The sequence below is a fragment of the Hypanus sabinus genome, chromosome 2 (genome assembly GCF_030144855.1).
Source record: "Hypanus sabinus isolate sHypSab1 chromosome 2, sHypSab1.hap1, whole genome shotgun sequence".
NCBI classification, from domain to species: domain Eukaryota; kingdom Metazoa; phylum Chordata; class Chondrichthyes; order Myliobatiformes; family Dasyatidae; genus Hypanus; species Hypanus sabinus.
In genome coordinates this window covers 11,801,658-11,826,066 of record NC_082707.1, presented here as the reverse complement: position 1 = coordinate 11,826,066, position 24,409 = coordinate 11,801,658, and the positions used below count along the sequence as shown (strand labels likewise).

Below are 24,409 nucleotides of genomic sequence, written 5' to 3'. Positions count from 1 at the left end.
GAAACACTGAATTATTTCCACTAGAAAAGAGCATTGCCATGCATTTCGTATTTCATTTGCTACTTTCTTACCATTGTCCTAATCTGTCTAAGTCGTTCTGCATCCTGCCTGTTTCCTCAATACTACCTTACCCTCCACCGATCTTAGTATCATCTGCAAACAGTGTAACAGAGCCATCTGTTCCGTCAGGTAAGTCTTTGATGGACAGCATAAAAAGAAGCGGTCCCAACACCCATCCCTGCGGAACACAACTAGTCACTGGCAGCCAATCAGAAAATTAATATTTTATTTCCACTCGCTGCTTCCTACCAATCAGCCAATGTTCTAACCTTGTTAGCAACTTTCCTGTAATCCTATTGGCTCTTAACTTGATAAGCAGCCTAATGTATAGTACCTTGTCAAAGGCCTACGGATAGTCCAAATATACAGCATTCGCTTCACCCCCTTGATCTATCTTACTAGTAATCTCCTCAAAGAATTCAAATAGGTTGTTCAGACAGTATTTTCCTTGTTTTAACCATGCATACTTTGCACTATCCTGTCTGGTAGCAAGTGCTCTGTCACCTCATCCTTAAAAATTGACCCTAACATCTTTCCAACCACTGAAGTCAGGCTGAAAGGTCTATAATTTTCTGTCTGCTGCCTTTCTAATTTCTTAAAGAGTAGAGTTGACATTTGCAATTTTCCAGTCCTCTGGCACCATGTCAGGGTCCAATGACTTTTTTTATCGAAAGATCGTTTCTAATACCACCGAAATCCCTAACGCCATTTTTTTTTTCAGAAACCTAGAGTGCAGTTCTTCTGGTCCAAGGGACTTAGGTACCATTATGTCTTTCAACTTTTTGAGCACCTTCCCTCTTGTATTAGTGGCTGCACCCTCTTCACTTCTTTCACACAATGCAACATCAAGCATGTTGCTAATGTCTTCTACAGTGAAGACTGATGCAATATAATAATTTACTTCATCTGCCATCTCCTTGACCCTCATTGTCATTTCTTATACCTCATTTTCTAGTGGCCCTATATCCACAGTCATGTTTCTCTTATTTTTTAAAAAATACTCTACTTGAAAAACTTCGACTATTCGCTCTAATATTATTCACTAGTTTGCTTTCATTTTTCATCTTTTCCCTTCAAATGATATTTAGTTCCTCTCAGTAGGTTTTTTAAAAACTTCCCAATCCTCTATCTTCCCGCTAACTTTTGCTTTGTTGTATGTCTTTTCTTTTGCTTGCACAATAGCTTTGATTCCCCTTGTCTGCCATGGATGTACCATTTTACCGTTCGAGTATTTCTTCATCTTTTATCGGCATAACCGGTATAGAGGTATTGTTTGCTCTCTGGGGTCAAACTAGTCGGATAAATTTCTAAGACGTGACATACTGTTCCCTCGAACTCTGTGGAAGGCTGGTGTGGGGTGTGCCTGCAGAATTATTTCAATCATTCTTAGCCATGAGTAAGATACCAGAGAATTAGAGAACAGATAATGATCCGTTGTTTAATAAAGTGTCTCAAAATTAGCCAGGGCCTTAGAAGTTGGTGAGCATGCAATCGGTAGTTCGAAAACTATGCTAAGGCCTTCTGAGAGACTGGTTATATTTTAAGAGACTGTGTGTTTGGCATATTGTACTTAATAAATACATTTATTAAATAAAGGATCGGGTTATTATCTTGCTTTATCGAATAGAGATGGGACTGCATATTTATGGTTTGGCACAGGCTATAATGGCCGAAGGAGCTGTCTCAGCTCTGCAGTGTTCCATGTCTCGATGTCAATATAAATTTAGCTACCTGGAAGGCGGGGTATGTAGGTTTTGTTTCCCAATGAAGGCCGGTGGAAGTGGAGAGATTAGTCGCTTAATCGAACCAGATGGACGGAAAGACCTACTTTGGTGCCGTAGTGATCTATAACTCTACGAGTATAGTAAAGGACAGAGGATGTAGCTCTGGGTGACTTCGGTGTTTTGAGTGATTGTGGCAGATGTATTGCTATGTCCAGAACAACACTTGTGCTCAGTGGCAGCCTCCAACTGTAGTGCCTCCACAGCTTAATTTTCTCTGATATTACCAACTCTTCCCAAATGTTTGCTACGGTGAATACAGGACACCAAAGTTCAGTTACGGATGTAAGAGGTCAAATATGCTTAAACGTGATTGATTGTTGCATGGACTCTGTTGCCTTTTTCGGGACACAGACATACTTTTACAAACATGTTTTAAGTTCAACTTCAGTCTCCTAGTTGATGAAATTTGCATCCTAACTTATTTTCAGTAGCTTTGATTTAATTTAAATTTATTCCAAATGTTCATGGTGCGACCAGGTGAGTAACCATTGAATTGCATATCAGGTGTGAATTATTTTCAGCAGGAAACCTTCATACACTGGAGATTCCTTCTAATTTATTTCGAAAGTATTTACTCCGCGGGGACTGCCGATTCCCCTCATGTTATTTGATGTAGTTATTAATAATATGGAAAATTCCCCAGGTCTTAGCCAGATGTACTCATAACAATACATGAGTCCCTCGTGTAAACTGCCATCAATAGAGAGAAAACATATCACAGTTGTAGCAGTTGTAAAGCCAGTTGAGACATCTTCGAGTCTTCACTGAGACAATATAAATTCATGTTCTGCATTTAATTGTAACAGATCCGTGCAACTGTTCAATGTCTCCTTTTTTGCTTTTGCTGCTGCTCACCGCATCACCAGAAACACATGGAGTCCTTTGCAGACGTCGAGCAAAATTCAATTTGTCTGATCTATCAAAGGATGGAGATATCATCCTTGGCGGAATATTCCAAATGCATTTGGATCAGATTCACGACTTCCATTCATTTACATTTTCCCCAAAAAACACCGTATGCAAAAGGTGAGTTAACCACATTTAGAAAGGCAATTCCTTTCCGGTGAACCTGGTATAAATTGTTTTTATACAGTTATTAGATCTTTCAATTCGGGAGCTAATTGCCATCTGAAAAGTAGTACATAATATTATCATTGTGTTTTAATGCTACTCTTTCAGAATGGTGGAATATTCATTTTAAATTTTGTGAATCAACGTGAAATAGGTAGTTCAATGTTCACAAATGTTCAATGTTCAATGTGCCTTTAAACGCATATGTTTGTTATTCAACACTTTGTTTTCCTCTTTGCGATTATGAGACATGATGGCACAAAGAATGCGACTTGAGCGGTATGGTAGTCATGCTATTTCTCCCCATCTGGGAGATCCTAGAAAAACACGTTAAAAATGTGTTTCAACTTCCGGTAATCATTCGCAGGAGATAGTGGTAAATTATGTACCGCAGTGCCGCATTTGGAATTCTGTAGTCACTTGCAATAGGACATAACTTGAAGATACCAAGTGCATTTATCATTATGAGTCTTGCTGAAGAGCCATGAAACGTCGACGATGTATTTTTGTGCAGAGATGCTGGCTGATCTGATGATTTTCTCCTGCATTTGATGTGTGTTCCTCAGGGTTTCCAGCAACTGTGGCATTTCATGTGTTTCTATCCCTTGTTGCCGCCGACCAACACTTTGATTGCGATATTTTCTGTAACTAATGTCTCTAGTCGGCGTTAATAGAACATAACACACCTCGTGGAATTTTTGGTAATTCTCTGTCGATAAACTGACTATTACATGGTGACCAAAGAAATCTGTGTCCTTGTTGTACAGACACCTTGAACCTAAACTCTTTATATCCTCATTTTACATTAATCCGACAGTTTTTGGTTTGCCAACTTCCGACTGGCGCAAACGATGATTTTTGCCATTGAAGAAATAAACCAGGATGAGAATCTTCTCCCGGGGATCACACTCGGGTATCAGATCCATGATGATTGTTCAGCTTCCGCCATCGCCTCGCAAGCAGCGCTGTCTTTGATCAATGGAGAAGGAGAAGTAATTGAATACACTGAATGTAGAGGTCCCTCCAATGTCGCTGCTATTATTGGATGCGAGGTGTCTACAAATTCTATCGTAACCGCCAGGACAATAGGTTCCTTCAGGATTCCGCTGGTAATGTCACAGTTATTCAACTGTATGAGCTATTCAATTGTATTTGTACTATAACTGTACTATTTCCCTATCAGCACAAATAAAAGCATACAATCCAATGCAGAAGTAGGACGTCTTAACAGAAACAATTTAAACACATGCATGTTTATCTTCAGATTTTACAGCAGTTGAAATATGACAAAAAGTGATATACAGCGCATACAAAAGTGGTATACAAATAAGGAGCATTCACTCTGGTCGAACTGTTGTGCCGGATTAATTAAACTACTAATTAAATGGCGAACTAAACTAAACCCGGTTGTCTACACAACGTCAATGTCCCTCTGCTCTCGGCACCTTCATGTACCATCTAAGAGTTTATTAGGTGCCTCTATCGAATTTACACGCCTCGACCCACACGTATCATATTTCAGGCAACGAACACTGTGTGGGAGAAAAGGGCCCGGCTCATCTCCTTTGTTCTTTGTTGTCTCTCTCCTTTAATCTCTACAACTGTGTATGAAACATTTAAAGCCTGGTAGAAAAAAAACACGGGCGATGTTCTCTTTCTCTGTCGCATAATCTTGTATATTTCAGTCACATCTCACAAATCCTTCGGCATTCCAGGGAAAACTCACCAGGTTTGTGCAATTTCCCATTGCAGCACATGCTCTCTAATTCAGATGGCAACCTAGTAATCCTGCAAAGCCATTACATTGTTCCTATAACTGAGCGAACAGAATTCTAAACAGTGATAATTAAGTCGTTTAAGCAAAGTTCTAAATTATGCCAGTAACATACTGTATATTCTTCTTGTGCTTTGTTTAATATTGCAGTTGTGTACAATCATAAAAGGATTCATAAACTTTTACTTGCAGTAATATACATCTATTTGCCTCCCTTTCAACAGGTTAGCTACTATTCCACCTGCTCTTGTCTCAGCGATAAAATTGAATACCCTACGTTTTTTCGAACTATTCCTAGCGACCAGTACCAATCTAAAATTCTCGCTGAACTGGTGAGGAAATTTGGATGGACTTGGATTGGAACTATTAGAAGTAACACCGATTACGGTAATTTCGGAATGGAAGGATTTGTGGAACATGTGGAAAAAATTGGGGTATGCATTGCCTACTCTGAGTCATTTTACAGGACCGACCCGCCAGAGAAAATCAGAAAAATTGTCCAGGTGATTAAACAGGCGTCCACTAAAGTGGTAGTGGCTTTTGCTAACGTTGGTGATATGCGAATTTTATTGAATGAAATTTTGCGTCAAAATGTAACTGGTATACAGTGGATAGGAAGTGAGGCATGGGTGACAGCAGATCTTCTCCTCCCTGAAGAGCGAGTAATTTATCTCGCAGGAACAATCGGACTGGCAACCAGAAGGATAGAGATTAATGATCTCAGAGATTATCTGCATAACGTCCATCCTTCCAACTTCCCTGGCAATAATTTGGTGATGGAGTTCTGGGAAACTTTATTCAGCTGCTCTTTTACCAGAGACAGAGGGAGAAGCCCGGAGAACTCTCCAAGTCAAGTTCGGAAATGCACAGGGAAGGAGAAGATGGATGGGATAGAAAATGCCTACCTTCCGGCAATAATGGACGGGAGTTCATACCACGTGTATACAGCGGTCTACTCCATCGCTCACGCAATCCATAATCTGTTAACTTGTGTAGAAGGCGACGGCCCGTTCATGAATAACACATGTGCACATATTGCAAATTTCGAGCCGTGGCAGGTAGGCATGTAATTCATTTTCCAAATCATGCAAACCATTGAGAAGGCCATCAGATATGAATATATTTTGAAATATATCTTGCGTTACATTTTCATTTTCCAACATTCAACCACTAGCCACTAAATTTTAGTAATGAATTGCCTTTTTTATGGTGAAACCTATTCTCAGAACACGGTTTCCAATGTTTTACACGCCAATCTATTGTTCAGCGGGAAATTTAGCATTTAATGTACAGATATGTAATCTTCCCTAAGAACAGTGCTGTCCAGGCGTAGATCGCTTACAAAGTTTATTGACTGTTGGATGAGTGCTGGAAATGTCACTCGCAGAACTCTCCTGATGTTCGTATTGTCGGTACCTGTGGACTTTGTCACTTTATTAGATAATTTTGAGAGGGTAGCGTCTAACAAACTGTACAGAGAACATAAATGCATCCTTGTGGTTTCACAATGACGTACAGTCCTGGAGTACGAGTCAAAACCGTGCCTTAGATCCACCACACACAGCTTCAGATTCAGTGATCACATCTGGGTATCAACGACAACTATATTATTCCTTAAACCTATCCACTCTCCCCGGCAAGATCAAATATACGTACCTCCATTATGTAGTACTTGTCATGCAATGCATTTGAATCATTTACGTTTACAGCAAATTTGATTGTCTGTATTTAAGTCGATGGTATCCACACACTGATTAAAGGAGACCCTCACATGTTTCGTTTCCTACCGTTCCCTCACTAGTTACTGCACTACCTTCGCACTGTGAATTTCACAGCGAAGACTGGGGACACAGTATATTTTGATGAAAATGGAGACCCGGTGCCAAGATACGAAATCGTGAACTTACAAGCCAAATTCAAGGGCGGCGTTGACATTGTAAACGTCGGATATTATGACGGCTCGGCAAAGCCAGGGCACGAACTATTAATAAATGTCGGAGATATCATGTGGAGCACGACACAAAATACGGTATGGCCTTCTTTTAATATTCACTTGATATGGAAAATAGCTGCGTATGTATGCCGTAGTAGTTCATAGCGTTATTCTAATGTCACTGCATTAGTCGTCCCCACATGGTAAGGGCTCACGTACTGTGCAATCAGGTTAGAAATTAAGTACAGTTGAGTATTGTACAGGCTGCCGTGCTGCTTTGCTCTGCATTATGCATCCAGAATGAATGTAACAATGTGTCATAAGTGATTTATCGTTGATGATACAGACCAAATGAGATCCACAACAAGAAAGAATTTATGTTAAGGCTGTTCTTGTTCGCTTAGAATATCCAGAAACATCTCAACCAAAACTGCCTATGCGACTTCGATAGCTATGAGGCCTGACCTGAGAAAGAGGCGAAATTGCTAGGAAACGCGTTTGAACTGCAGCTAAAAGTGGATATATTGTAATACACTCTGGACCACTAGCTTGCAGAAATGCAGAGAGACACGGACACAAAAGAGAATTCAGAGACGGAAGTCAAAGTCTCTGCGGGAAAAAAAAAGACTTTAATATTGCAAATAAATAAAGCAATAAACAAACGAAGGAAATGGAGCAAATACGTGCGATATCTATATCTACATAGCCAATAAAGCCCACTGAGATAGTTAATTTCTGCAAACCAAAGGCTATTGAGAGATAGTTCAGACTCTTTGAGAGATTTAGGTTTTAAGCAATCTCATTCAGGCTTCAGAAGAGGCTCAAGTAAACACACTGATATCCATAGAAAACAGGGAGGACACAGCTGATTTATATCCTGGGTATATTAGGAGTACAGAAAAATACAGGATAGTTTCAGATAATATTTCAAAGGAAAACGAAAGGTAATATATGACCAGGCAAAATAGAACTCCAGTAGACATGAGCTAGGTGAAAGTGTAAACGGCTGTCAGACCACTGTATATATGGATATCTGAGAGATGAGGTCACTGAAGGCATGATTGTCGATAGGCTAAAAGATATCATATTTTCAGAGAGACTTCAGCCGCATACTAACCTCACACAAGAGAAAGCTATTATTATGGTCAGACAGAGTGAGAATGTTCGACAGCAAAAGCCAAAACTCCGCCACGAAATCAATGCTGTGGTAAAGCTGAAAGCGCTACAAAAGGAAGCGTACAAACAAAGTGCAGTCAGACTGACTGCCAAAAGAGGTGACAGTAGAGCTGAGCTCAACAAACAGACAAACAAAACAAAGAGCCAGTAAAATATCCAACTACACTAGTCCTGTGACTAGTGGTGCGACACATGAATCAGTACTGGGTCCATTATTATTTGTCATCTATATCGATGATCTGGATGGTAATGTGGTAAATTGGATCAGCAAATTTGCTGATGATACAAAGAGTGGAGGTGGAGTGCACAAGGAGGAAAGTTTTCAAAGCTTGCAGGGGATTTGGACCAGCTGGACAAATGGGCTGAATGCGTTTAATAAAGGCAAGTGTGAGTTATTGCACTTTGGAAGGAAAGTCCAAGGTAGAACATACAAAATAAATGATAGGGCACTGAGGAGTGCAGTAGAACAGAGGGGTCTAGGAATACAGATGCAAAATTCCCTAAAAGTGGCGTCACAGGTAGATAGGTTAGTAAAGAGAGCTTTTGGTACATTGGCCTTTATAAATCAAAGTATTGAGTGTAAGAGTTAGAACTTTATGGTGAGGATGTATAAGGCATTAGTGAGGCTGAATTTGTAGTATTGTGTGCAGTTTTGGTCGCGGAATTAGAGGAAGGATATTAATAAGGTTGAAAGAGTGCAGAGAAGCTTTACAAGGGTGTTGCCGGGACTTGAGAAACTGAGTTACAGAGAAAGGTTGAATAGGTTCGGACTTTATTCCCTGGAGCGTAGAAGAATGAGGGGAGATTTGATAGAGGTATATAAAATTATGATAGGTATAGATAGAGTGAATGCAAGCAAGCTTTGTCTACTGAGGTTAGGGGAGCATAAGAAAACAGAGGACATGGGTTAACTGCGGAGGGGGGGAAGTTTAAAGGGAACATGGGGGGAGCTTCTTCACACAGAGAGTGGTGGGAGTGTGGAATGAACTGTCATTTGAAGTGGTAAATGCGTGCTCACTTTTAATATTTAAGAAAAACCTGGACTGGTACATGGATGAAAGGTGGTTGGAGGAATATGGTGCAGGTGCAGTTCAATGCCTAGTTTCATCGATCTCAACCCGGACCATAATCCTCCATACATTTGCAAACTTCTTTAAATATTGAAATCAAATGCGCACCCATAACTTCCATTGGCATTTCGTCCTAACCGTTCAACAGACGACGCCATCGCCACCACCCTCCACTTGGCCCTCACACATCTGGACAAAAAAAGACACCGACATTCGAATGCTGTTCATAGACTTCAGTTCAGCATTCAACATAATCATTCCTCATACCTGATTGGAAAGCTGAAACTGTTGGGCCTGAACATCTCGCTCTACAACTGGATCCTAGACTTCCAGACTGGGAGACCCCAGTCAGTCCGGATCGGCAACATCCTCTCCAACAATATCACAGTGAACACGGGGCTCCCCAGGTCTGTGCGGTCAGTCCACTGCTGTTCCCTCTGCTGACCCACGACTGTGCAGCAACACACAGTTCGAACCACATCATCAAGATCGCCGATGACACGACCGTTGTGGGTCTTATCAGCAAGAACGATGAGTCACCATATAGAGAGGAGGTATAACGGCTAACGGACTGGCGCAGAGCCAACAACCTGTCTCTGAATATGAACAAAACAGAAGTGATGGTTGCTGACTTCAGGAGAACACGGAGGGACCACTCTCCGCTGAACATTGACAGCTCCTCCGTTGAGATCGTTAATAGCACCAAATTTCTTGGTGTTCACCTGGCGATGAATCTCACCTGGTCCGTCAACACCAGCTCCATAGTCAAGAAAGCCCTGCAACATCTCTACTTTCTGCGAAGGCGGAGAAAAGTCCATCTACCAACCTCACCACATTCTACAGTGGATGTATCGAGAGCATCCTGAGCAGATGCATCACTGCCTGGTTCGGGAATTGCACAGTCTTGGATCGCAATATTCTGCAGCGCATAGTGAGGTCAGCTGAGAAGATCACAGGGGTCTCTCTTCCCGCCATTACAGATATTTACACCACACGCTGCACTCGCAAAACTAACAGAATTATGAAGGACCTCACGCACCCCTCATTCAAGTTCTTCTCCCACCTGCCATCTGGCAAACGTTACCGAAGCATTCGGTCTCTTACGACCAGACTGTACAACAGTTTCTTTCCCCAAGCCGACAGACACTTCAATACCCAGAGTCAAGACTGAAATGTACATCATGCATTATTATATCGTAATGTGTCCTCTACTGTGCCTATTGCCGTGTTTATTAATTAATTATTGCACTGCCCAACACTGTTCTGTGCACGTTATGTAGTCCTGTGTAGGTCTCTGGTCAAGTGTAGTTTTGTGTTGTTTTACGTAGTCTAGTGTTGCCTTGAGTTATCTCATATAGTCTAGTGTAAGTTTGTGCTGTATCATATAACACTATGGTCCTGGAGGAACGTTGTTTCGTTCTTACTGTGTACAGTTTATGGTCAAAATGGCAATATAAAACGACTTGACTTGACCTGACTTGTTCACCAATCTCATCACATCTCCGTGAAGAAGCACCCCACCCCCAATGTTTCCTTTAAACACTCCACTTTTCAACCTTAACCAATGGGCTCTAGTTCTAGGCTCACCCAACCTTAGTGGGAAAAGCCTGCTTGTAGTTGTCCTCTCTATACTGCTCATAATTTAAGACGTATCTAAGAAAAGACCCTCAGTTCTTCAACACCTTCACGGAATTAAGTCCTAACCCATACAAACCTTCCCTATATCTTGGTGCTCGTGCCCTACAAACATGTGTTTACTTTTTTCTCTGCACCTTTTCGATCTTTTTGATATAATTTCGAAAGGTTGGTGACCACAACTACACACAATACTCCAAACTAGTTATCAAAATCGTCTTATTCAACGTCATCATAACATCGGAGCTCCTGTAGTGAATACTGTCACTTATGAAGTCAGTGTGCTCAATTTATTTTTATAACCCCATCTACCTGTAACGCCATCGTCAATTAATTATAAACCTGTATTCTGGAATCCTACTGTTCTACTGCATTCCTCAGTGCCCGATCTCTCACTGTGTAAGTCCTACCTGGTCTATCCTCCCAAATTGCAATATCTCTCACTTTTCTGCATTATACTCCATTTGTCATTTTTCAGCCTATTCACACTACTTGTCGAGTTCCTGCGTCAAGCTTCAGGAGTCCATTCTATTTTACTATCCTCGTAAATACGCCTTGCTCCTAAACAGTCCACTACAACTCCATTTTAGTGTCATCCAGAAATTTTCAACATTCTCATCCAGGTTATTGACGTAGATGACAAACAAAAGAAAGATCCACGACTGATCTTTGTAGAAACCACTATTTACAAGCGTCCAGTAATAGAGGTAACCATCAACTACCACTCTCGGGCTTTTGCCGAAACGGCATAGGGTAACCAAACTTATTACTTCATCTTGAATGTGAAGCGATGGAAGTTCTTTCATCAGCCTCCTATATGGGACATTCTCAAAGGCCTTGCTATATTACAGCATGCACTGCCTTTCCTTCCAACTTTTGGTAACTTCCAGAAGTAACTTGATAAGATTCGTTTGACACGAATTACCACGCACTGAGCCACGTCACAATTCCTATTTAGTCCGCTTTAACGGTCTGTTAAAAATCTGTTAACGGTCGCTGAACTCGTGATGTTTTACCATACCTCCACAGATTCTTTGTACACTTTCTAAATATCTATAGATGCTAAAGAAAAACATTTAAACTCGTCTTCCATATCTTTGGGCTCCATGTCCAAGATATCCTGAAGTGGGAGGGTGAAGAGCCAGAAGTCGTGGTACATGTAGGTACCAATGACATAGGAAGGAAAGGGGAAGAGGTCCTGAAACGAGAGTGTAGGGAGTTAGGAAGGCATTTAAGAAGAAGGACCGCAAAGGTAGTAATCTCGGGATTACTGCCTGTGCCACGCGACAGTGAGATTAGGAATAGAATTAGGTGGAGGATGAATGCGTGGCTGTGGGATTGGAGCAGGGGGCAGGGATTCAAGTTTCTGGATCATTGGGACCTCTTCTGGGGCAGGCGTGACCTGTTCAAGAAGGACGGGTTACACTTGAATCGTGGGGGGACCAATATCCTAGCGGGGAGGTTTGCTAGGGCTACAGGGCGGACTTTAAACTAGTAAGATGGCGGGGCGGGAGACTATTTGAGGAGACTATGGGAGAGGAGGTTAGTTCACCAGTGGAGCAAGTAAATAGACAGTGTGTGAGGGAGGAAAGGCAGGTGATGGAGAAGGGATGCGCTCAGCCCGAAGATGTAGGGGAGAAGAAAGAAAAGGATAATAAATTTGAATGCATTTTTAGGGATGGAAAGAGAGGAGGAGATGGAGAGTATCTTAAATGTATCTATTTTAATGCTAGGAGCATTGTAAGAAAGGTGGATGAGCTTAAAGCGTGGATTGATACCTGGAATTATGATGTTGTAGCTATTAGTGAAACATGGTTGCAGGAAGGGTGTGATTGGCAACTAAATATACCTGGATTTAGTTGCTTCAGGTGTGATAGAGTAGGAGGGGCCAGAGGAGGAGGTGTTGCATTGCTTGTCCGAGAAAATCTTATGGCGGTGCTTTGGAAGAGCAAATGTGTAAGGAGATAGCAGATATTTGTAGTAAACACAAGCTGGTGATTGTGGGAGATTTTAATTTTCCACACGTAGACTGGGAAGCTCATTCTGTAAAAGGGCTGGATGGTTTAGAGTTTGTGAAATGTGTGCAGGTTAGTTTGTTGCAACAATACATAGAAGTACCGACTAGAGAAGGGGCAGTGTTGGATCTCCTGTTAGGGAATGCGATAGGTCAGCTGACAGATGTATGTGTTGGGGAGCACTTCGGGTCCAGTGATCACAATAGCATTAGCTTCAATATAATTATGGAGAAGGACAGGACTGGACCTAGAGTTGAGATTTTTGATTGGAGAAAGGCTAACTTTGAGGGGATGCGAAGGGATTTAGAGAGAGTGGATTGGGTCAAGTTGTTTTATGGGAAGGATGTAATAGAGAAATGGAGGTCATTTAAGGGTGAAATTATGAGGGTACAGTATCTTTATGTTCCTGTTAGGATGTAAGGAAAGGTTAAAGGTATGAGAGCACCATGGTTTTCAAGGGATATTAGAAATTTGGTTCAGAAAAAGAGGGATGTCTACAATAGATATAGGCAGCATGGAGTAAAGTAATTGCTTGAGGAATATAAAGAATGTAAAAGGAATCTTAAGAAAGAGATTAGAAAAGCTAAAAGAAGATACGAGGTTGGTTTGGCAAATAAGTTGAAAGTAAATCCGAAAGGTTTCTACAGTTATATTAAAAGCAAGAGGATGGTGAGGGATAAAATTGGCCCCTTAGAGAATCAGAGTGGTCTGCTATGTGTGGAACCGAAGGAGATGGGACAGATTTTGAATGATTTCTTCTCTTCGGTATTCACTAAGGAGAAGGATATTGAATTGTGTAAGGTGTGGGAAACAAGTAAGGAAGTTATGGAACCTATGACAATTAAAGAGGTGGAGGTACTGGCACTTTTAAGAAATTTAAAAGTGGATAAATCTCCGGGTCCTGACAGGATATTCCCCAGGACCTTGAGGGAAGTTTGTGTAGAAATAGCAGGAGCCCTGACGGAGATCTTTAATATGTCATTAGAAACGGGGATTTGCCGGAGGATTGGCGTATTGCTCATGTGGTTCCATTGTTTAAAAAGGGTTCTAGAAGGAAGCCTAGCAATTATAGACCTGTCAGTTTGAAATCAGTGGTGGGTAAATTAATGGAAAATATTCTTAGAGATAGTATTTATAATTATCTGGATAGACGGGATCTGATTAGAAGTAGCCAGCATGGATTTGTGCGTGGAAGGTCATGTTTGGCAAACCTTATTGAATTTTTTGAAGAAGTTACGAGGAATGTTGACGAGGGTAAGGCAGTGGATGTAGTCTATATGGACTTCAGCAAAGCCTTTGGCAAAGTTCCACATGGAAGGTTAGTTAAGAAGATTCAGTCGTTAGATATTAATGCTGGAGTAATAAAATGGATTCAACAGTGGTTAGATGGGAGATGCCAGAGAGTAGTGGTGGATAATTGTTTATCGGGATGGAAGCCGGTGACTAGCGGGGTGCCTCAGGGATCTGTTTTGGGCCCAATGTTGTTTGTAATATACATAAATGATCTGGATGATGGGGTGGTAAATTGGATTAGTAAGTATGCCGATGATACTAAGGTAGGAGGTGTTCTGGATAATGAGGTGGATTTTCAAAGCTTGCAGGGAGATTTATGCCGGTTAGAAGAATGGGCTGAACGTTGGCAGATGGAGTTTAATGCTGAGAAGTGTGAGGTTCTACATTTTGGCAGGAATAATCCAAATAGAACATACAGGGTAAAAGGTAGGGCATTGAGGAATGCAGAGGAACAGAGAGATCTAGGAATAACTGTGCATAGTTCCCTGAAAGTGGAGTCTCATGTAGATAAGGTGGTGAAGAAGGCTTTTGGAACGCTGGCCTTTATAAATCAAAGCATTGAGTACAGAAGTTGGGATGTAATATTGAATTTGTACAAGAAATTGGTAAGGCCAAATTTGGAATATTGTGTACAGTTCTGGTCACCAAATTATAGGAAAGATATCAATAAATTAGAGAGAGTGCAGAGACGATTTACTAGGATGTTACCTGGGTTTCAGCACTTAAGTTGCAGAGAAAGGTTGAACAAGTCAGGTCTCTATTCATTGGAGAGTAGAAGGTTGAGGGGGGATTTGATCGAGGTATTTAAAATTTTGAGAGGGATAGATAGAGTTGACGTGAATAGGCTGTTTCCATTGAGAGTAGGGGAGATACAAACGAGAGGACATGATTTGAGAGTTAGGGGGTAGAAGGTTAAGGGAAACACGAGGGTGTATTTCTTTACTCAGAGAGTGATAGCTGTGTGGAATGAGCTTCCTGTAGAAGTAGTAGAGGCCAGTCCAGTTGTGTCATTTAAGGTAAAATTGGATAGTATTTGGACAGGAAAGGAGTGGAGGGTTATGGGCTGAGTGCGGGTAGGTGGGACTAGGTGAGATTAAGAGCTCGGCACGGACTAGGAGGTCCGAGATGGCCTGTTTCCATGCTGTGATTGTTATATGTTTATATGGTTATTAGCATAGAAACATAGAAACATAGAAAATAAGTGCAGGAGTAGGCCATTCGGTCCTTTGAGCCTGCACCGCCACTCAGTATGATCATGGCTGATCATCCAACTCAGAACCTTGTACCTGCTTTCTCTCCATACCCCCTGATCCCGTTAGCCACAAGGGCCATATCTAACTTTCTCTTAAATATAGCCAATCAACGGGCTTCAACTGTTTCCTGTGGCAGAGAATTCCACAGATTCGTCACTCTCTGTGTGAAGAAGTTTTTATTCATCTCGGTCCTAAAAGGCTTCCCCTTTATCCTTAAACTGTGACCCTTCGTTCTGGACTTCTCCAACATCGGAAACAATCTTCCCGCATCTAGCCTTTAGAGTTTTATACGTTTCAATAAGATCCCCTCTCAACCTTCTAAATTCCAGTGAGTATAAGCCTAGTCGACCCAGTCTTTCTTCGTATGAAAGTCCTGCCAACCCAGGAATCAATCTGATGAACCTTCTCTGTACTCCCTCTATGGCAAGAATGTCTTTCCTCAGATTAGGGGACCAAAACTGCACACAATATTCTAGGTGCGGTCTCACCAAGGCCTTGTATAATTGCAGTAGAACCTCCCTGCTCTTGTACTCAAATCATTTTACTATGAATGCCAATATACCATTTGCCTTTATCACCGCCTGCTGTACCTGCATGCACACCTTCAATGACTGGTGTACAATGACACCCAGGTCTCGTTGCATCTTCCCTTTTCCTAATCGGCCACCGTTCAGATAATAATCTGTTTTCCTGTTATTGCAACCAAAGTGGATAACCTGTGTGGGACCATGTACAAAGCCTTTTGAGAATCCAAATGTACCACATCCACTGGCTGTCCCCTATCGACTCTACTACTTACATCTTCAAAAAATTCTATAATATTCGTCAGACATGATTTTCCTTTCACAAATCATGCTGACTTTGTCCGATGATTTCACCTCTTTCCAAATGTGCTGTTATCACATCTTTGATAACCGGCTCTAGCATTTTCCCCACCTCCGATGTCAGACTAACCGGTCTATAATTCCCCGGTTTCTCTCTCTCTCCTTTTTTTTAAAAAGTGGTGTAACATTAGCCACCCTCCAATCCTCAGGAACTAATTATCACTAATGCATCCATTATTTCTTGGGCTACGTCCTCAAGCACTCTGGGATGCAGACCATCTGGCCCTGGGGGTTTGTCTGCCTTTAATCACTTCAATTTACCTAACACCACTTCCCTACTAACCTGTATTTCCCTCAGTTCCTCCATCTCACTAGACACTCGGTCCCTTACTATTTCCGGAAGATTATTTATGTCCTCCTTAGTGAATACAGAACCAAAGTAGTTATTCAATTGGTCTGCCATGTCTTTGTTCCCTATGATCAATTCACCTGCTTCTGAGTGTAAAGGACCTACATTTGCCTTGACCAATCTTTTTTTTCTTTTCACGTATCTATAAAAGTTTTTACAGTTAGTTTTTATATTCCCTGCCAGCTTTCTCTCATAATATTTTTTCCCTTTCCTAATTAAGCCCTTTGTCCTCCTCTGCTGGTCTCTGAATTTCTCCCAGTCCTCAGGTATCCCGCAATTTTTGCTAATCTATTGCAGAATATCACAAGGCGAATTCAGGTGGAGTAGATAGGTGCTCAGGTGCCTTCAAAGACCACGATAGGAAGAGAAATAAATATAGAGTGGTCTGATCCTTATGACGAGGATCACTTTCCTGAGGTGGCCGCACCTGTTTAAGAATATCAATTCGTTCCAACTCTTCCAGAAATCTGAATTAATCGAGACTGTAATCTGTCCAATCCAGGAATATACTACATGGCCTAATACTGTAGCTCAGGGGCAATGACTAAAGAGACAGATTAATCCTCGCTATGCCGAACTGTCAAGTAGTCTACTCTGACCTACATTAGACTTCGTGTTTTCAGAGAGTTCCAATATTGAAAGTATTTCATAAAATGAGACTGTTCTTTAAAAAAATGAATTGGTGAAAAGGAGGAAAGCAAAGAGACAGGGTGAACAGTAAAGCAAAGCAAATACAGTTATAATTCTGGCAAGTTTTTAAATATTTCTGTAAGAAAACTACGTTACGTGCGATTAGTAAAGTGAACTAAATTGCTCATTTCAGTGACTGTATGTTTAATACGGGAAGACATATTGCTAGCTGATAACTAGAGAATCCAGCACGCTGGTGTCCTGGTGTGCTCTGCACTATCCCTCAGTATCGAATGCAACATTGTGGAGCAGATATTGATGATAATTCACATGTTTAATTTATAAAGGACATTCTGGACAGCTCGGTCTATTTTCTTGGAGTTCAGATTAAGGAGCGATGTCCTTAGTCAAATATGCCGGACCGAAGTGTTGATGGTGAGGTAGATTGAGAAGTTGGAGACTATCGAATAAAGGAAAGCAATCACGAGGTAAACCGTTCAACATTTCCAGCTGAGGGGCATAGACAGTTGGTTTCTGAGATTTTCGTTAATCTCTGGGATTCTCTGCCCCGAGGGTAGAGAAAGGAAGTTAATTAAATATCTTTAAGATAAAGTCAGATAGATATTCGAAAGGAATTGAGGGTGAAGGGAAACTGCCACAAAAAGGGAGATAAGGCCAACATCGATCGGACATGATCAGACTAAGTAGTCGGAAAACCCACACCTATCTTTCTCCAGAATTATTTTGAAACTAAGGGCATTATGACCACTAGATGAAAAGTGTTCCACTGCACAAATAGCTGTCACGTGCCCCGTCTCATTTCCCAATACAAGATCTAGAATCGCATTCATTCCTTTTGCGAACTCCATGTATTGACGAAGGAAACTTCCCTGAATACAGTAGACAATCTCTTTCCCATCCAGCACTTTTACAGTATGGGAGTTCTGGTCAATACGCTTAAAGTTAAAATCAAATATTATCACAACTTTCAGTTTCCGGCAACAGTCTATGAACTCTCTAAATATTTTGCTCTTCTAAATCCCCCATATTACTGGGTGGTCGATAATATGACTCTGTTAATGTGTTGATCCCTTTCTTATTTCCCAATTTCATCCATGTAGCTTCAGTAGACGAGGTCTCTAGTCATTCCTATCCAGGCACTGTCCTGCCGTTTGTCGGGACTAGTAATGTCGTCTTTCCCTCTTTAGTACTTCCCTATCCTTCACGATAAAACAACGAAAATCTGGGTTACTGAACTGTCCATCCTATAAGCAAATCTCACTATTGGCTACAATGTCATATTCCTATGTGCAGAGCCATACTTTATAGTCACCGCAGGCCTGCAGAACTCATTGCATTGAACTTTATAAAATTCACAACGTTAGTCCTACCATGCTCAGACTTTCGATTCCACACTTGGCATGTAGGATTAACCACATAGGTACAAATGACCACTTTGTGACCACGTTGCTAACAGCACAGGCCGGCCCATTGATTTTCATCACATTACACTTCGATCTTAAACTACTCGAGTGTAGCACCAGCAAACTTTCCCTCACGGGTATTCATCATTCATAAGCATCCGTTAGTCTCATGAGACCATATATTTGCGCCTTGGAAGGTTTTTTCCAGGACGCAGGCCTGGGCAGGGTTGTATGGGAGACCAGCAGTTGCCCAACCTTCCCCTCACCACGCCACCGATCTTGTCCAAGAGAAGGGCACTAGGACCCATGCACCTTGGTACCAGTGTCGTCGCAGCGCAATGTGTTGTTAAGTGCCTTGCTCAAGGAGACAAACACACTGCCTCAGCTGAGGCTCGAACCAGTGACCTTCAGGTTACTAGTCCGATGCCTTGTCCACTAGGCCACGCGCCAACGTGGATATTAGTCCTCTTCCATTTCAGGTGAACGCCGTACCTTTGAAACAGGCCCCAAATTCCCCACAAGAGAGGTCAACGATCCAAAAATATGAAGCAATGCTTCTTGCAATAACTTCCATTACTCTGTGTTAAAAACCGCATAATCTTCCAATTTATCGTCTCGTCAGCACGTGGAACCTTTAAAAATACTGTGATCACAAATATGGAGATCCCGGCATTTAACTTAACACCTAACTCCCTGAATCAGTTTCCAGAACTTTATCAACCTTTTGACTTATATTAATGGTACCGATGTTAATCTTAACTTCTGAAAGTTCACTCTCCCACCTAAGAATTCTGGCACCACAGAGGCAACATAACATCCGGAAATCTCTTTCTGTTCCACAAGTGCACCAGTATGTTCCCCTAAACAATGGACTCCCTATCACTACGGCTCGTCTCTTCACCACACTCTCCCATCGAGCCCCTTCAAAGCAAAGACAAGTTTTTGTGTCAGAGACCTAACGGCTGTGGTTTTCGTCTACTCGTTCTCCAGACCATCTCAGTATCTAAACTGATATACCTGTGGCAGCCACAAGGGTCCTCTGCAATGTCTGGCTATCCCCTTTCCCCTTGCTGAGAGTTACACAGTTATGTATATAGTGTGCGCTAAGTGCATTTGCCTCTGTGTGTGTCCTGGTGATCAAATTGTCAAGCTCCCGAATGATCGGGATTTCAGGTATAACCAGCTGTACAGAATTCGAATATAGTTTCCCGTCTGTGCCTCTGATATGTGCGCTGTTTCGTGGATGTAAATTGAAATGTAACCATTTACTGCTCCTTATTGAAGAATTTCGGGTGGACTATTCCTGATTCCGAACTCAAGACATCATCTTCCTTGCCTATATCAAAACAACCCTTCAGCTCCACTTTTGCCGAACAGCCATTTTAGCAAACGTTGTTAGTTGTCCCATATCCGTCAAAAGTAATATTGTCCAGAATTTACCTATTTGAACGTTCACAGGGCATTTATTTTCCTTTTACGGTCAAGCTCCTTTTCAAGGTTTTTGAAAACTATTCATTATGCTTAATGGGCACATTTACACGTGCAATGCATACAATCAGGATGTTTTCTATTGCTTCAGATCCCACGAGCAGTTTGTTCAGAGTCCTGTCTTCCTGGAACAAGAAAGGTAAGCCGGAAAGGACAGCCGATATGTTGTTTTGGCTGTGTAGATTGTGCCGACGGTGAGATCAGCAACACCACAGGTAAGTGTTGAGAAGAACAGCATTGTCTCTTTATTCACACACATTCCAAGCAATTTCATATCAAAATATTATGTTTCCAGATTGCACGGATTGCATCAAGTGTCCCTCGGAATACTGGTCCAATCAGGCAAAAACCCAATGTGTTCTGAAGAAGGTTGAGTTTCTTTCCTTTACAGAAGTTCTGGGGTTTGTATTAGTGACGCTTACTCTGCTGGGAGTGTGGTTCACATTGACTACCGCTGCCATTTTCTACCGATATCGAGAAACACCCATAGTCAAAGCCAACAACTCGGAACTCAGTTTTCTGCTTCTCTTCGCCCTCCTGCTGTGCTTTATTTTCTCGCTCGCTTTCATTGGACAACCGTCCGGATGGTCCTGCATGTTGCGTCGCACAGCTTTCGGGGTTATGTTCGTTCTCTGCATTTCCTGCATCCTAGGCAAAACCATTCTTGTCGTGGTTGCCTTTAAAGCAACACTTCCCAACAGTACTGTAATGTACTGGTTCGGACCCACGCAGCAACGACTAGGTGTCTTTATCCTTACCATTTTGCAATGTTCAGTTTGCGTTGTCTGGCTCAGCGTATCACCTCCCTTCCCAGTGAAAAACATGAGTCATTACAAAGACATCATTATTCTGGAATGTGACGTGGGTTCATTGACCGCCTTTTACTTAGTGTCCGCCTATATTGCACTGCTGTCCATCGTGTGTTTAGTGCTTGCTTTTCTGGCCCGGAAACTCCCGGACAGTTTCAACGACGCAAAATACATCACTTTCAGCATGCTGATCTTTTGCGCTGTTTGGATAACGTTTATTCCAGCTTACGTGAGCTCCCCAGGAAAGTACACTGTGGCTACAGAAGTGTTCGCCGTCTGGGCATCGAGCTTCGGTCTGCTCGTCTGCATTTTTGCACCGAAATGTTACATTATCTTATTGAAACCAGAGAATAATACAAAGAAGTACATGATGGCGAAAGGGAGTTCACGATAATTGCCAGCGTCTCTTTGTACTTTTGTCACATTCATGTGGTTAACCATCGTTCATTAAATGTAGTTTTAACTCTTCTGATGCGATCAAAGTTCAATTTTAGACCATAATAGCAGATGATATAGAATCAGAAGTAGGCCATTCGGTCAATCGTGTCTGCAAATCCATTTAGTCATGGGCTGATCCTATTCCGCAAGTCATCCCCATTCCCCTGCCTCCTCTCTATACCCTTTGATGCAATGGCTAATCAAGAACCTATCTATCTCTTCCTTAAATGAGATGATGAGAGGCATTGATCGTATGGATAGTCAGAGGCTTTTTCCCCCGGGGCTGAAATAGCCAACACGAGAGGGCACAGTTTTATAATGCTTGTAAGTAGGAACAGAGGAGATGTCAGGGGTAATTCTTTTTTTGCGCAGAGAGTGGTGAGTGCGTGGAATGGGCTGACCTCGATGGTGGTGGACGATGATACCATAAGGTCTTTTAAAAGAATTCTAGATAGATACTGGAGCTTAGAGAACTAGAGGGCTATGGGTAACCCTATTTTATTTATAAAGTAAGCACATGTTAGGCACAACATTGTGGGCCAAATGGTCTGTATTGCTCTGTAGCTTTTCTGTGTTTCTATGTTTCTAAGTGCACTAAATGACTTGTCCTCCACAGTCGCTTCTGGCAACAAATTCCACAAATCTATCATCCTCTGACTAAATTAATTTCACCGCATCTGCTTTATAACTGGACGTGCTTCAAATTTTGAAGTTGTGCCTTCTTGTCCTAGACTCCCCTACCATGGGAAATAACTTTGTCATATCCAATTGTTTGCCCTCTCTTTTGCTTTTACTTAGGCTTTCACTTCATTTGCCAACTACGGTAATGTCCTTTTTCCATCGAAAATTTCTTGTTATTTGGAATATATCAGTCTTGCACTTCCCTCAGTTTCGCAGAAAACTCCGGCCATTGCTGTTCTGCTGTCCTTCTTGCTCGTGCACCTTTGGAATCAACCTTGGCCAGTTCCCCATGCAGGCCACTGTAATTTCCTTTATTCCACTGAAATACACATGTACGTTCTCCTTCTCAAATTTCAAAGTCAAATCGATCTTATTGTGATCGCTAGTTCCTAAGGGTTCCCTGACCTTAAGCTTTGTGATCATCTCCGGACCATTGTACAATACCAAATCGAACAAAGTCGATTCCCTGGTTGGCTCAACAACAAGCTTTTTCTAAAAAGCCATTCCTTAAGCATTCTATAAATTCTCTCCTTGTGGTCCAGTATTGGCCTGGTTTTCCCAATCTAACTACATGTTAAAATCCCTAGCGGTTAACATGACACGCCTTTTCTATCTGGTACTGTAATCTGAAATGCACATCCCCGCAGCTGTTTGGCGATCTGTATACAAATGTTATTAGGCTCCTTTTACCCTTGCCATTTCTTAACACAACCTCTACAGACTCTACACCCTCCGTCCCTATGCCATCCTTTTCTAACGATTTAGTAATATTTCTTATACATAGGGCCACGCCATCCTCTCTGCCTATTAACCTATCTTTCTGGTACACCGTATATCCTTGTAAGTTCAGCACCCAATGGGAGACATCCTTTAGCCAAGTTTCAGAGATGACCACAACGTCATACTTGCCAATCCGAAGCTGAATTTCAAGATCATCCATTTTATTTCGTTTGCTGTGTGCAATCAAATATAACATTTTCAGTCCTCTATTTGTTGCTTTCTGTTTTAGCTGAACCACGCCTTTATTGCCCTGTAACGCAGCCCACTAGCTGTGATTATCCCTCATCTCCTGAAGTCTTTTGTAAGTGTTTACAGCAAATGTTTGGATTGCTGGAATGTTTATATGCGAATGTGATCAACAGGTAATATGATGTCCGATTTCCAGTATACTAGTGGTTAATGGTTGATTAAATGTTACTGGTCGGAACTTCTCCTCTGCCAGAACCGATCTCAAATCTGCTTAAAGCGTATCCCATCTGTCAGTCAAAGCAATTGGAACTTGGGGGATTTCAAAGATTGCACCGTATTTATCCAATGTTATCGGTCAATCAATAAACCTTCTTTCATACGAAATATTTTTTTCATAGGTTACCCTTGTCGAACATTTGAAAAATGGGTTTCCAATGTACTCAGTAGCTACTTTGTTAGTTTGACAAATAATCTAGTAGAGTTTGGTAAATAAACTAGTCTACTGCCATTTTAGCTCGTCTTTCTATTGTAGAACTAAAAGCATAGGACCATAAAATATAGGAAAAGAGTTGTGCTTTTTCCAGCCAATGGATCATGGCTGATCTATTTTTCAGTCGGTTCGCAATATGTGCTTATTTGAGCTACTGTCATTTTCCATTCTGCTGAAACTAGTCTGGCTATTTTCGCACACAGAACTAGCACTCACTGGATCTTTTTTCAGCATTTTTTGCAAACTCTGAAGCCTGTGGTGCGTGAAAGTTCTAGCTGATCAGAAATTTTTTCACATATTTGAAGCACCCGATCTGGAACCAGCAACCAGTGCACATTCAAAGATTCTGATATCACATTGCTTCCTCCTTGTTATATACATACATATTTATATATATATATATATATAGATATGGTATATCAGCAAATGAACCCCTTAACCATCTCTGCCATGTTTAATGCATTGAGCTTCTGGCACATGATGACTGATTAGATATTTATATTAATTAGCAGGTATATAGGTGTCCCTAGTAAAGTGGACACTGAGAGTACATATGATAGTTTATTTCCAAGGAGTGCATTTTAAGAAAGCAGTCTATAACAAAGCCATCTGCTCCGAGAACAATACTTGCTATATTGCTCTAACTGTCAGAAAACTGAAGAGTCGGAATGCCCTATTCGTCTAAATTCCAGATTTTTCAACTAGATAGATTTGGAGTCTGTAGATACTTTGGTTACATGCTTCCAAAGTGATATAGATTCATATAGTTTCTTGTGGAGAACAAAGGTAATTCCAATAATTGATTACGAAGCAAAGAAAACGTGAAGATCTACCAATCTTGAGGCGTTTTTATCATATTGCGTGGAGGCCGGCTGTCACGTGATGGAGACATGTTTCGTCTTGTAGGAAGGAGTTTTTCCACTGATCTGGGCAACAGCATCTTTGGACCGGGAGTGCGAGGGGTGAGCAGCGAGATAAAGTGAGAATTTGACTCTGCCACCAGTTATGTAGAAAGAATGCAAGAAATTTATTTTGCATGAGAACTACCTACGTAGAAAAATTCAGAAAATTTCCCTCCTGACGTATGGTCAGCAATTGTGTCAGGAGACGCTAGTAAATCTATTAGAGCGTAACATGTATTCCACCAAGTTCAATGACCTGCACCTGAAACATAGCACTCCAA

At 41.5% G+C, this 24,409-nt stretch overlaps 1 protein-coding gene across 1 annotated transcript; it reads left to right on the top strand.

Moving 5' to 3' along the window:
- Positions 1-3,751: 3,751 nt before the first annotated feature.
- LOC132404224 (extracellular calcium-sensing receptor-like) lies at positions 3,752-21,042 on the top strand. The gene is made up of 5 exons (XM_059988319.1): positions 3,752-4,024; positions 4,914-5,747; positions 6,491-6,718; positions 19,931-20,054; positions 20,135-21,042. The coding sequence occupies exons 1-5, from the start codon at positions 3,767-3,769 to the stop codon at positions 21,040-21,042; spliced, it is 2,352 nt and encodes a 783-aa protein (XP_059844302.1). The 5' UTR covers positions 3,752-3,766.
- Positions 21,043-24,409: the final 3,367 nt, after the last annotated feature.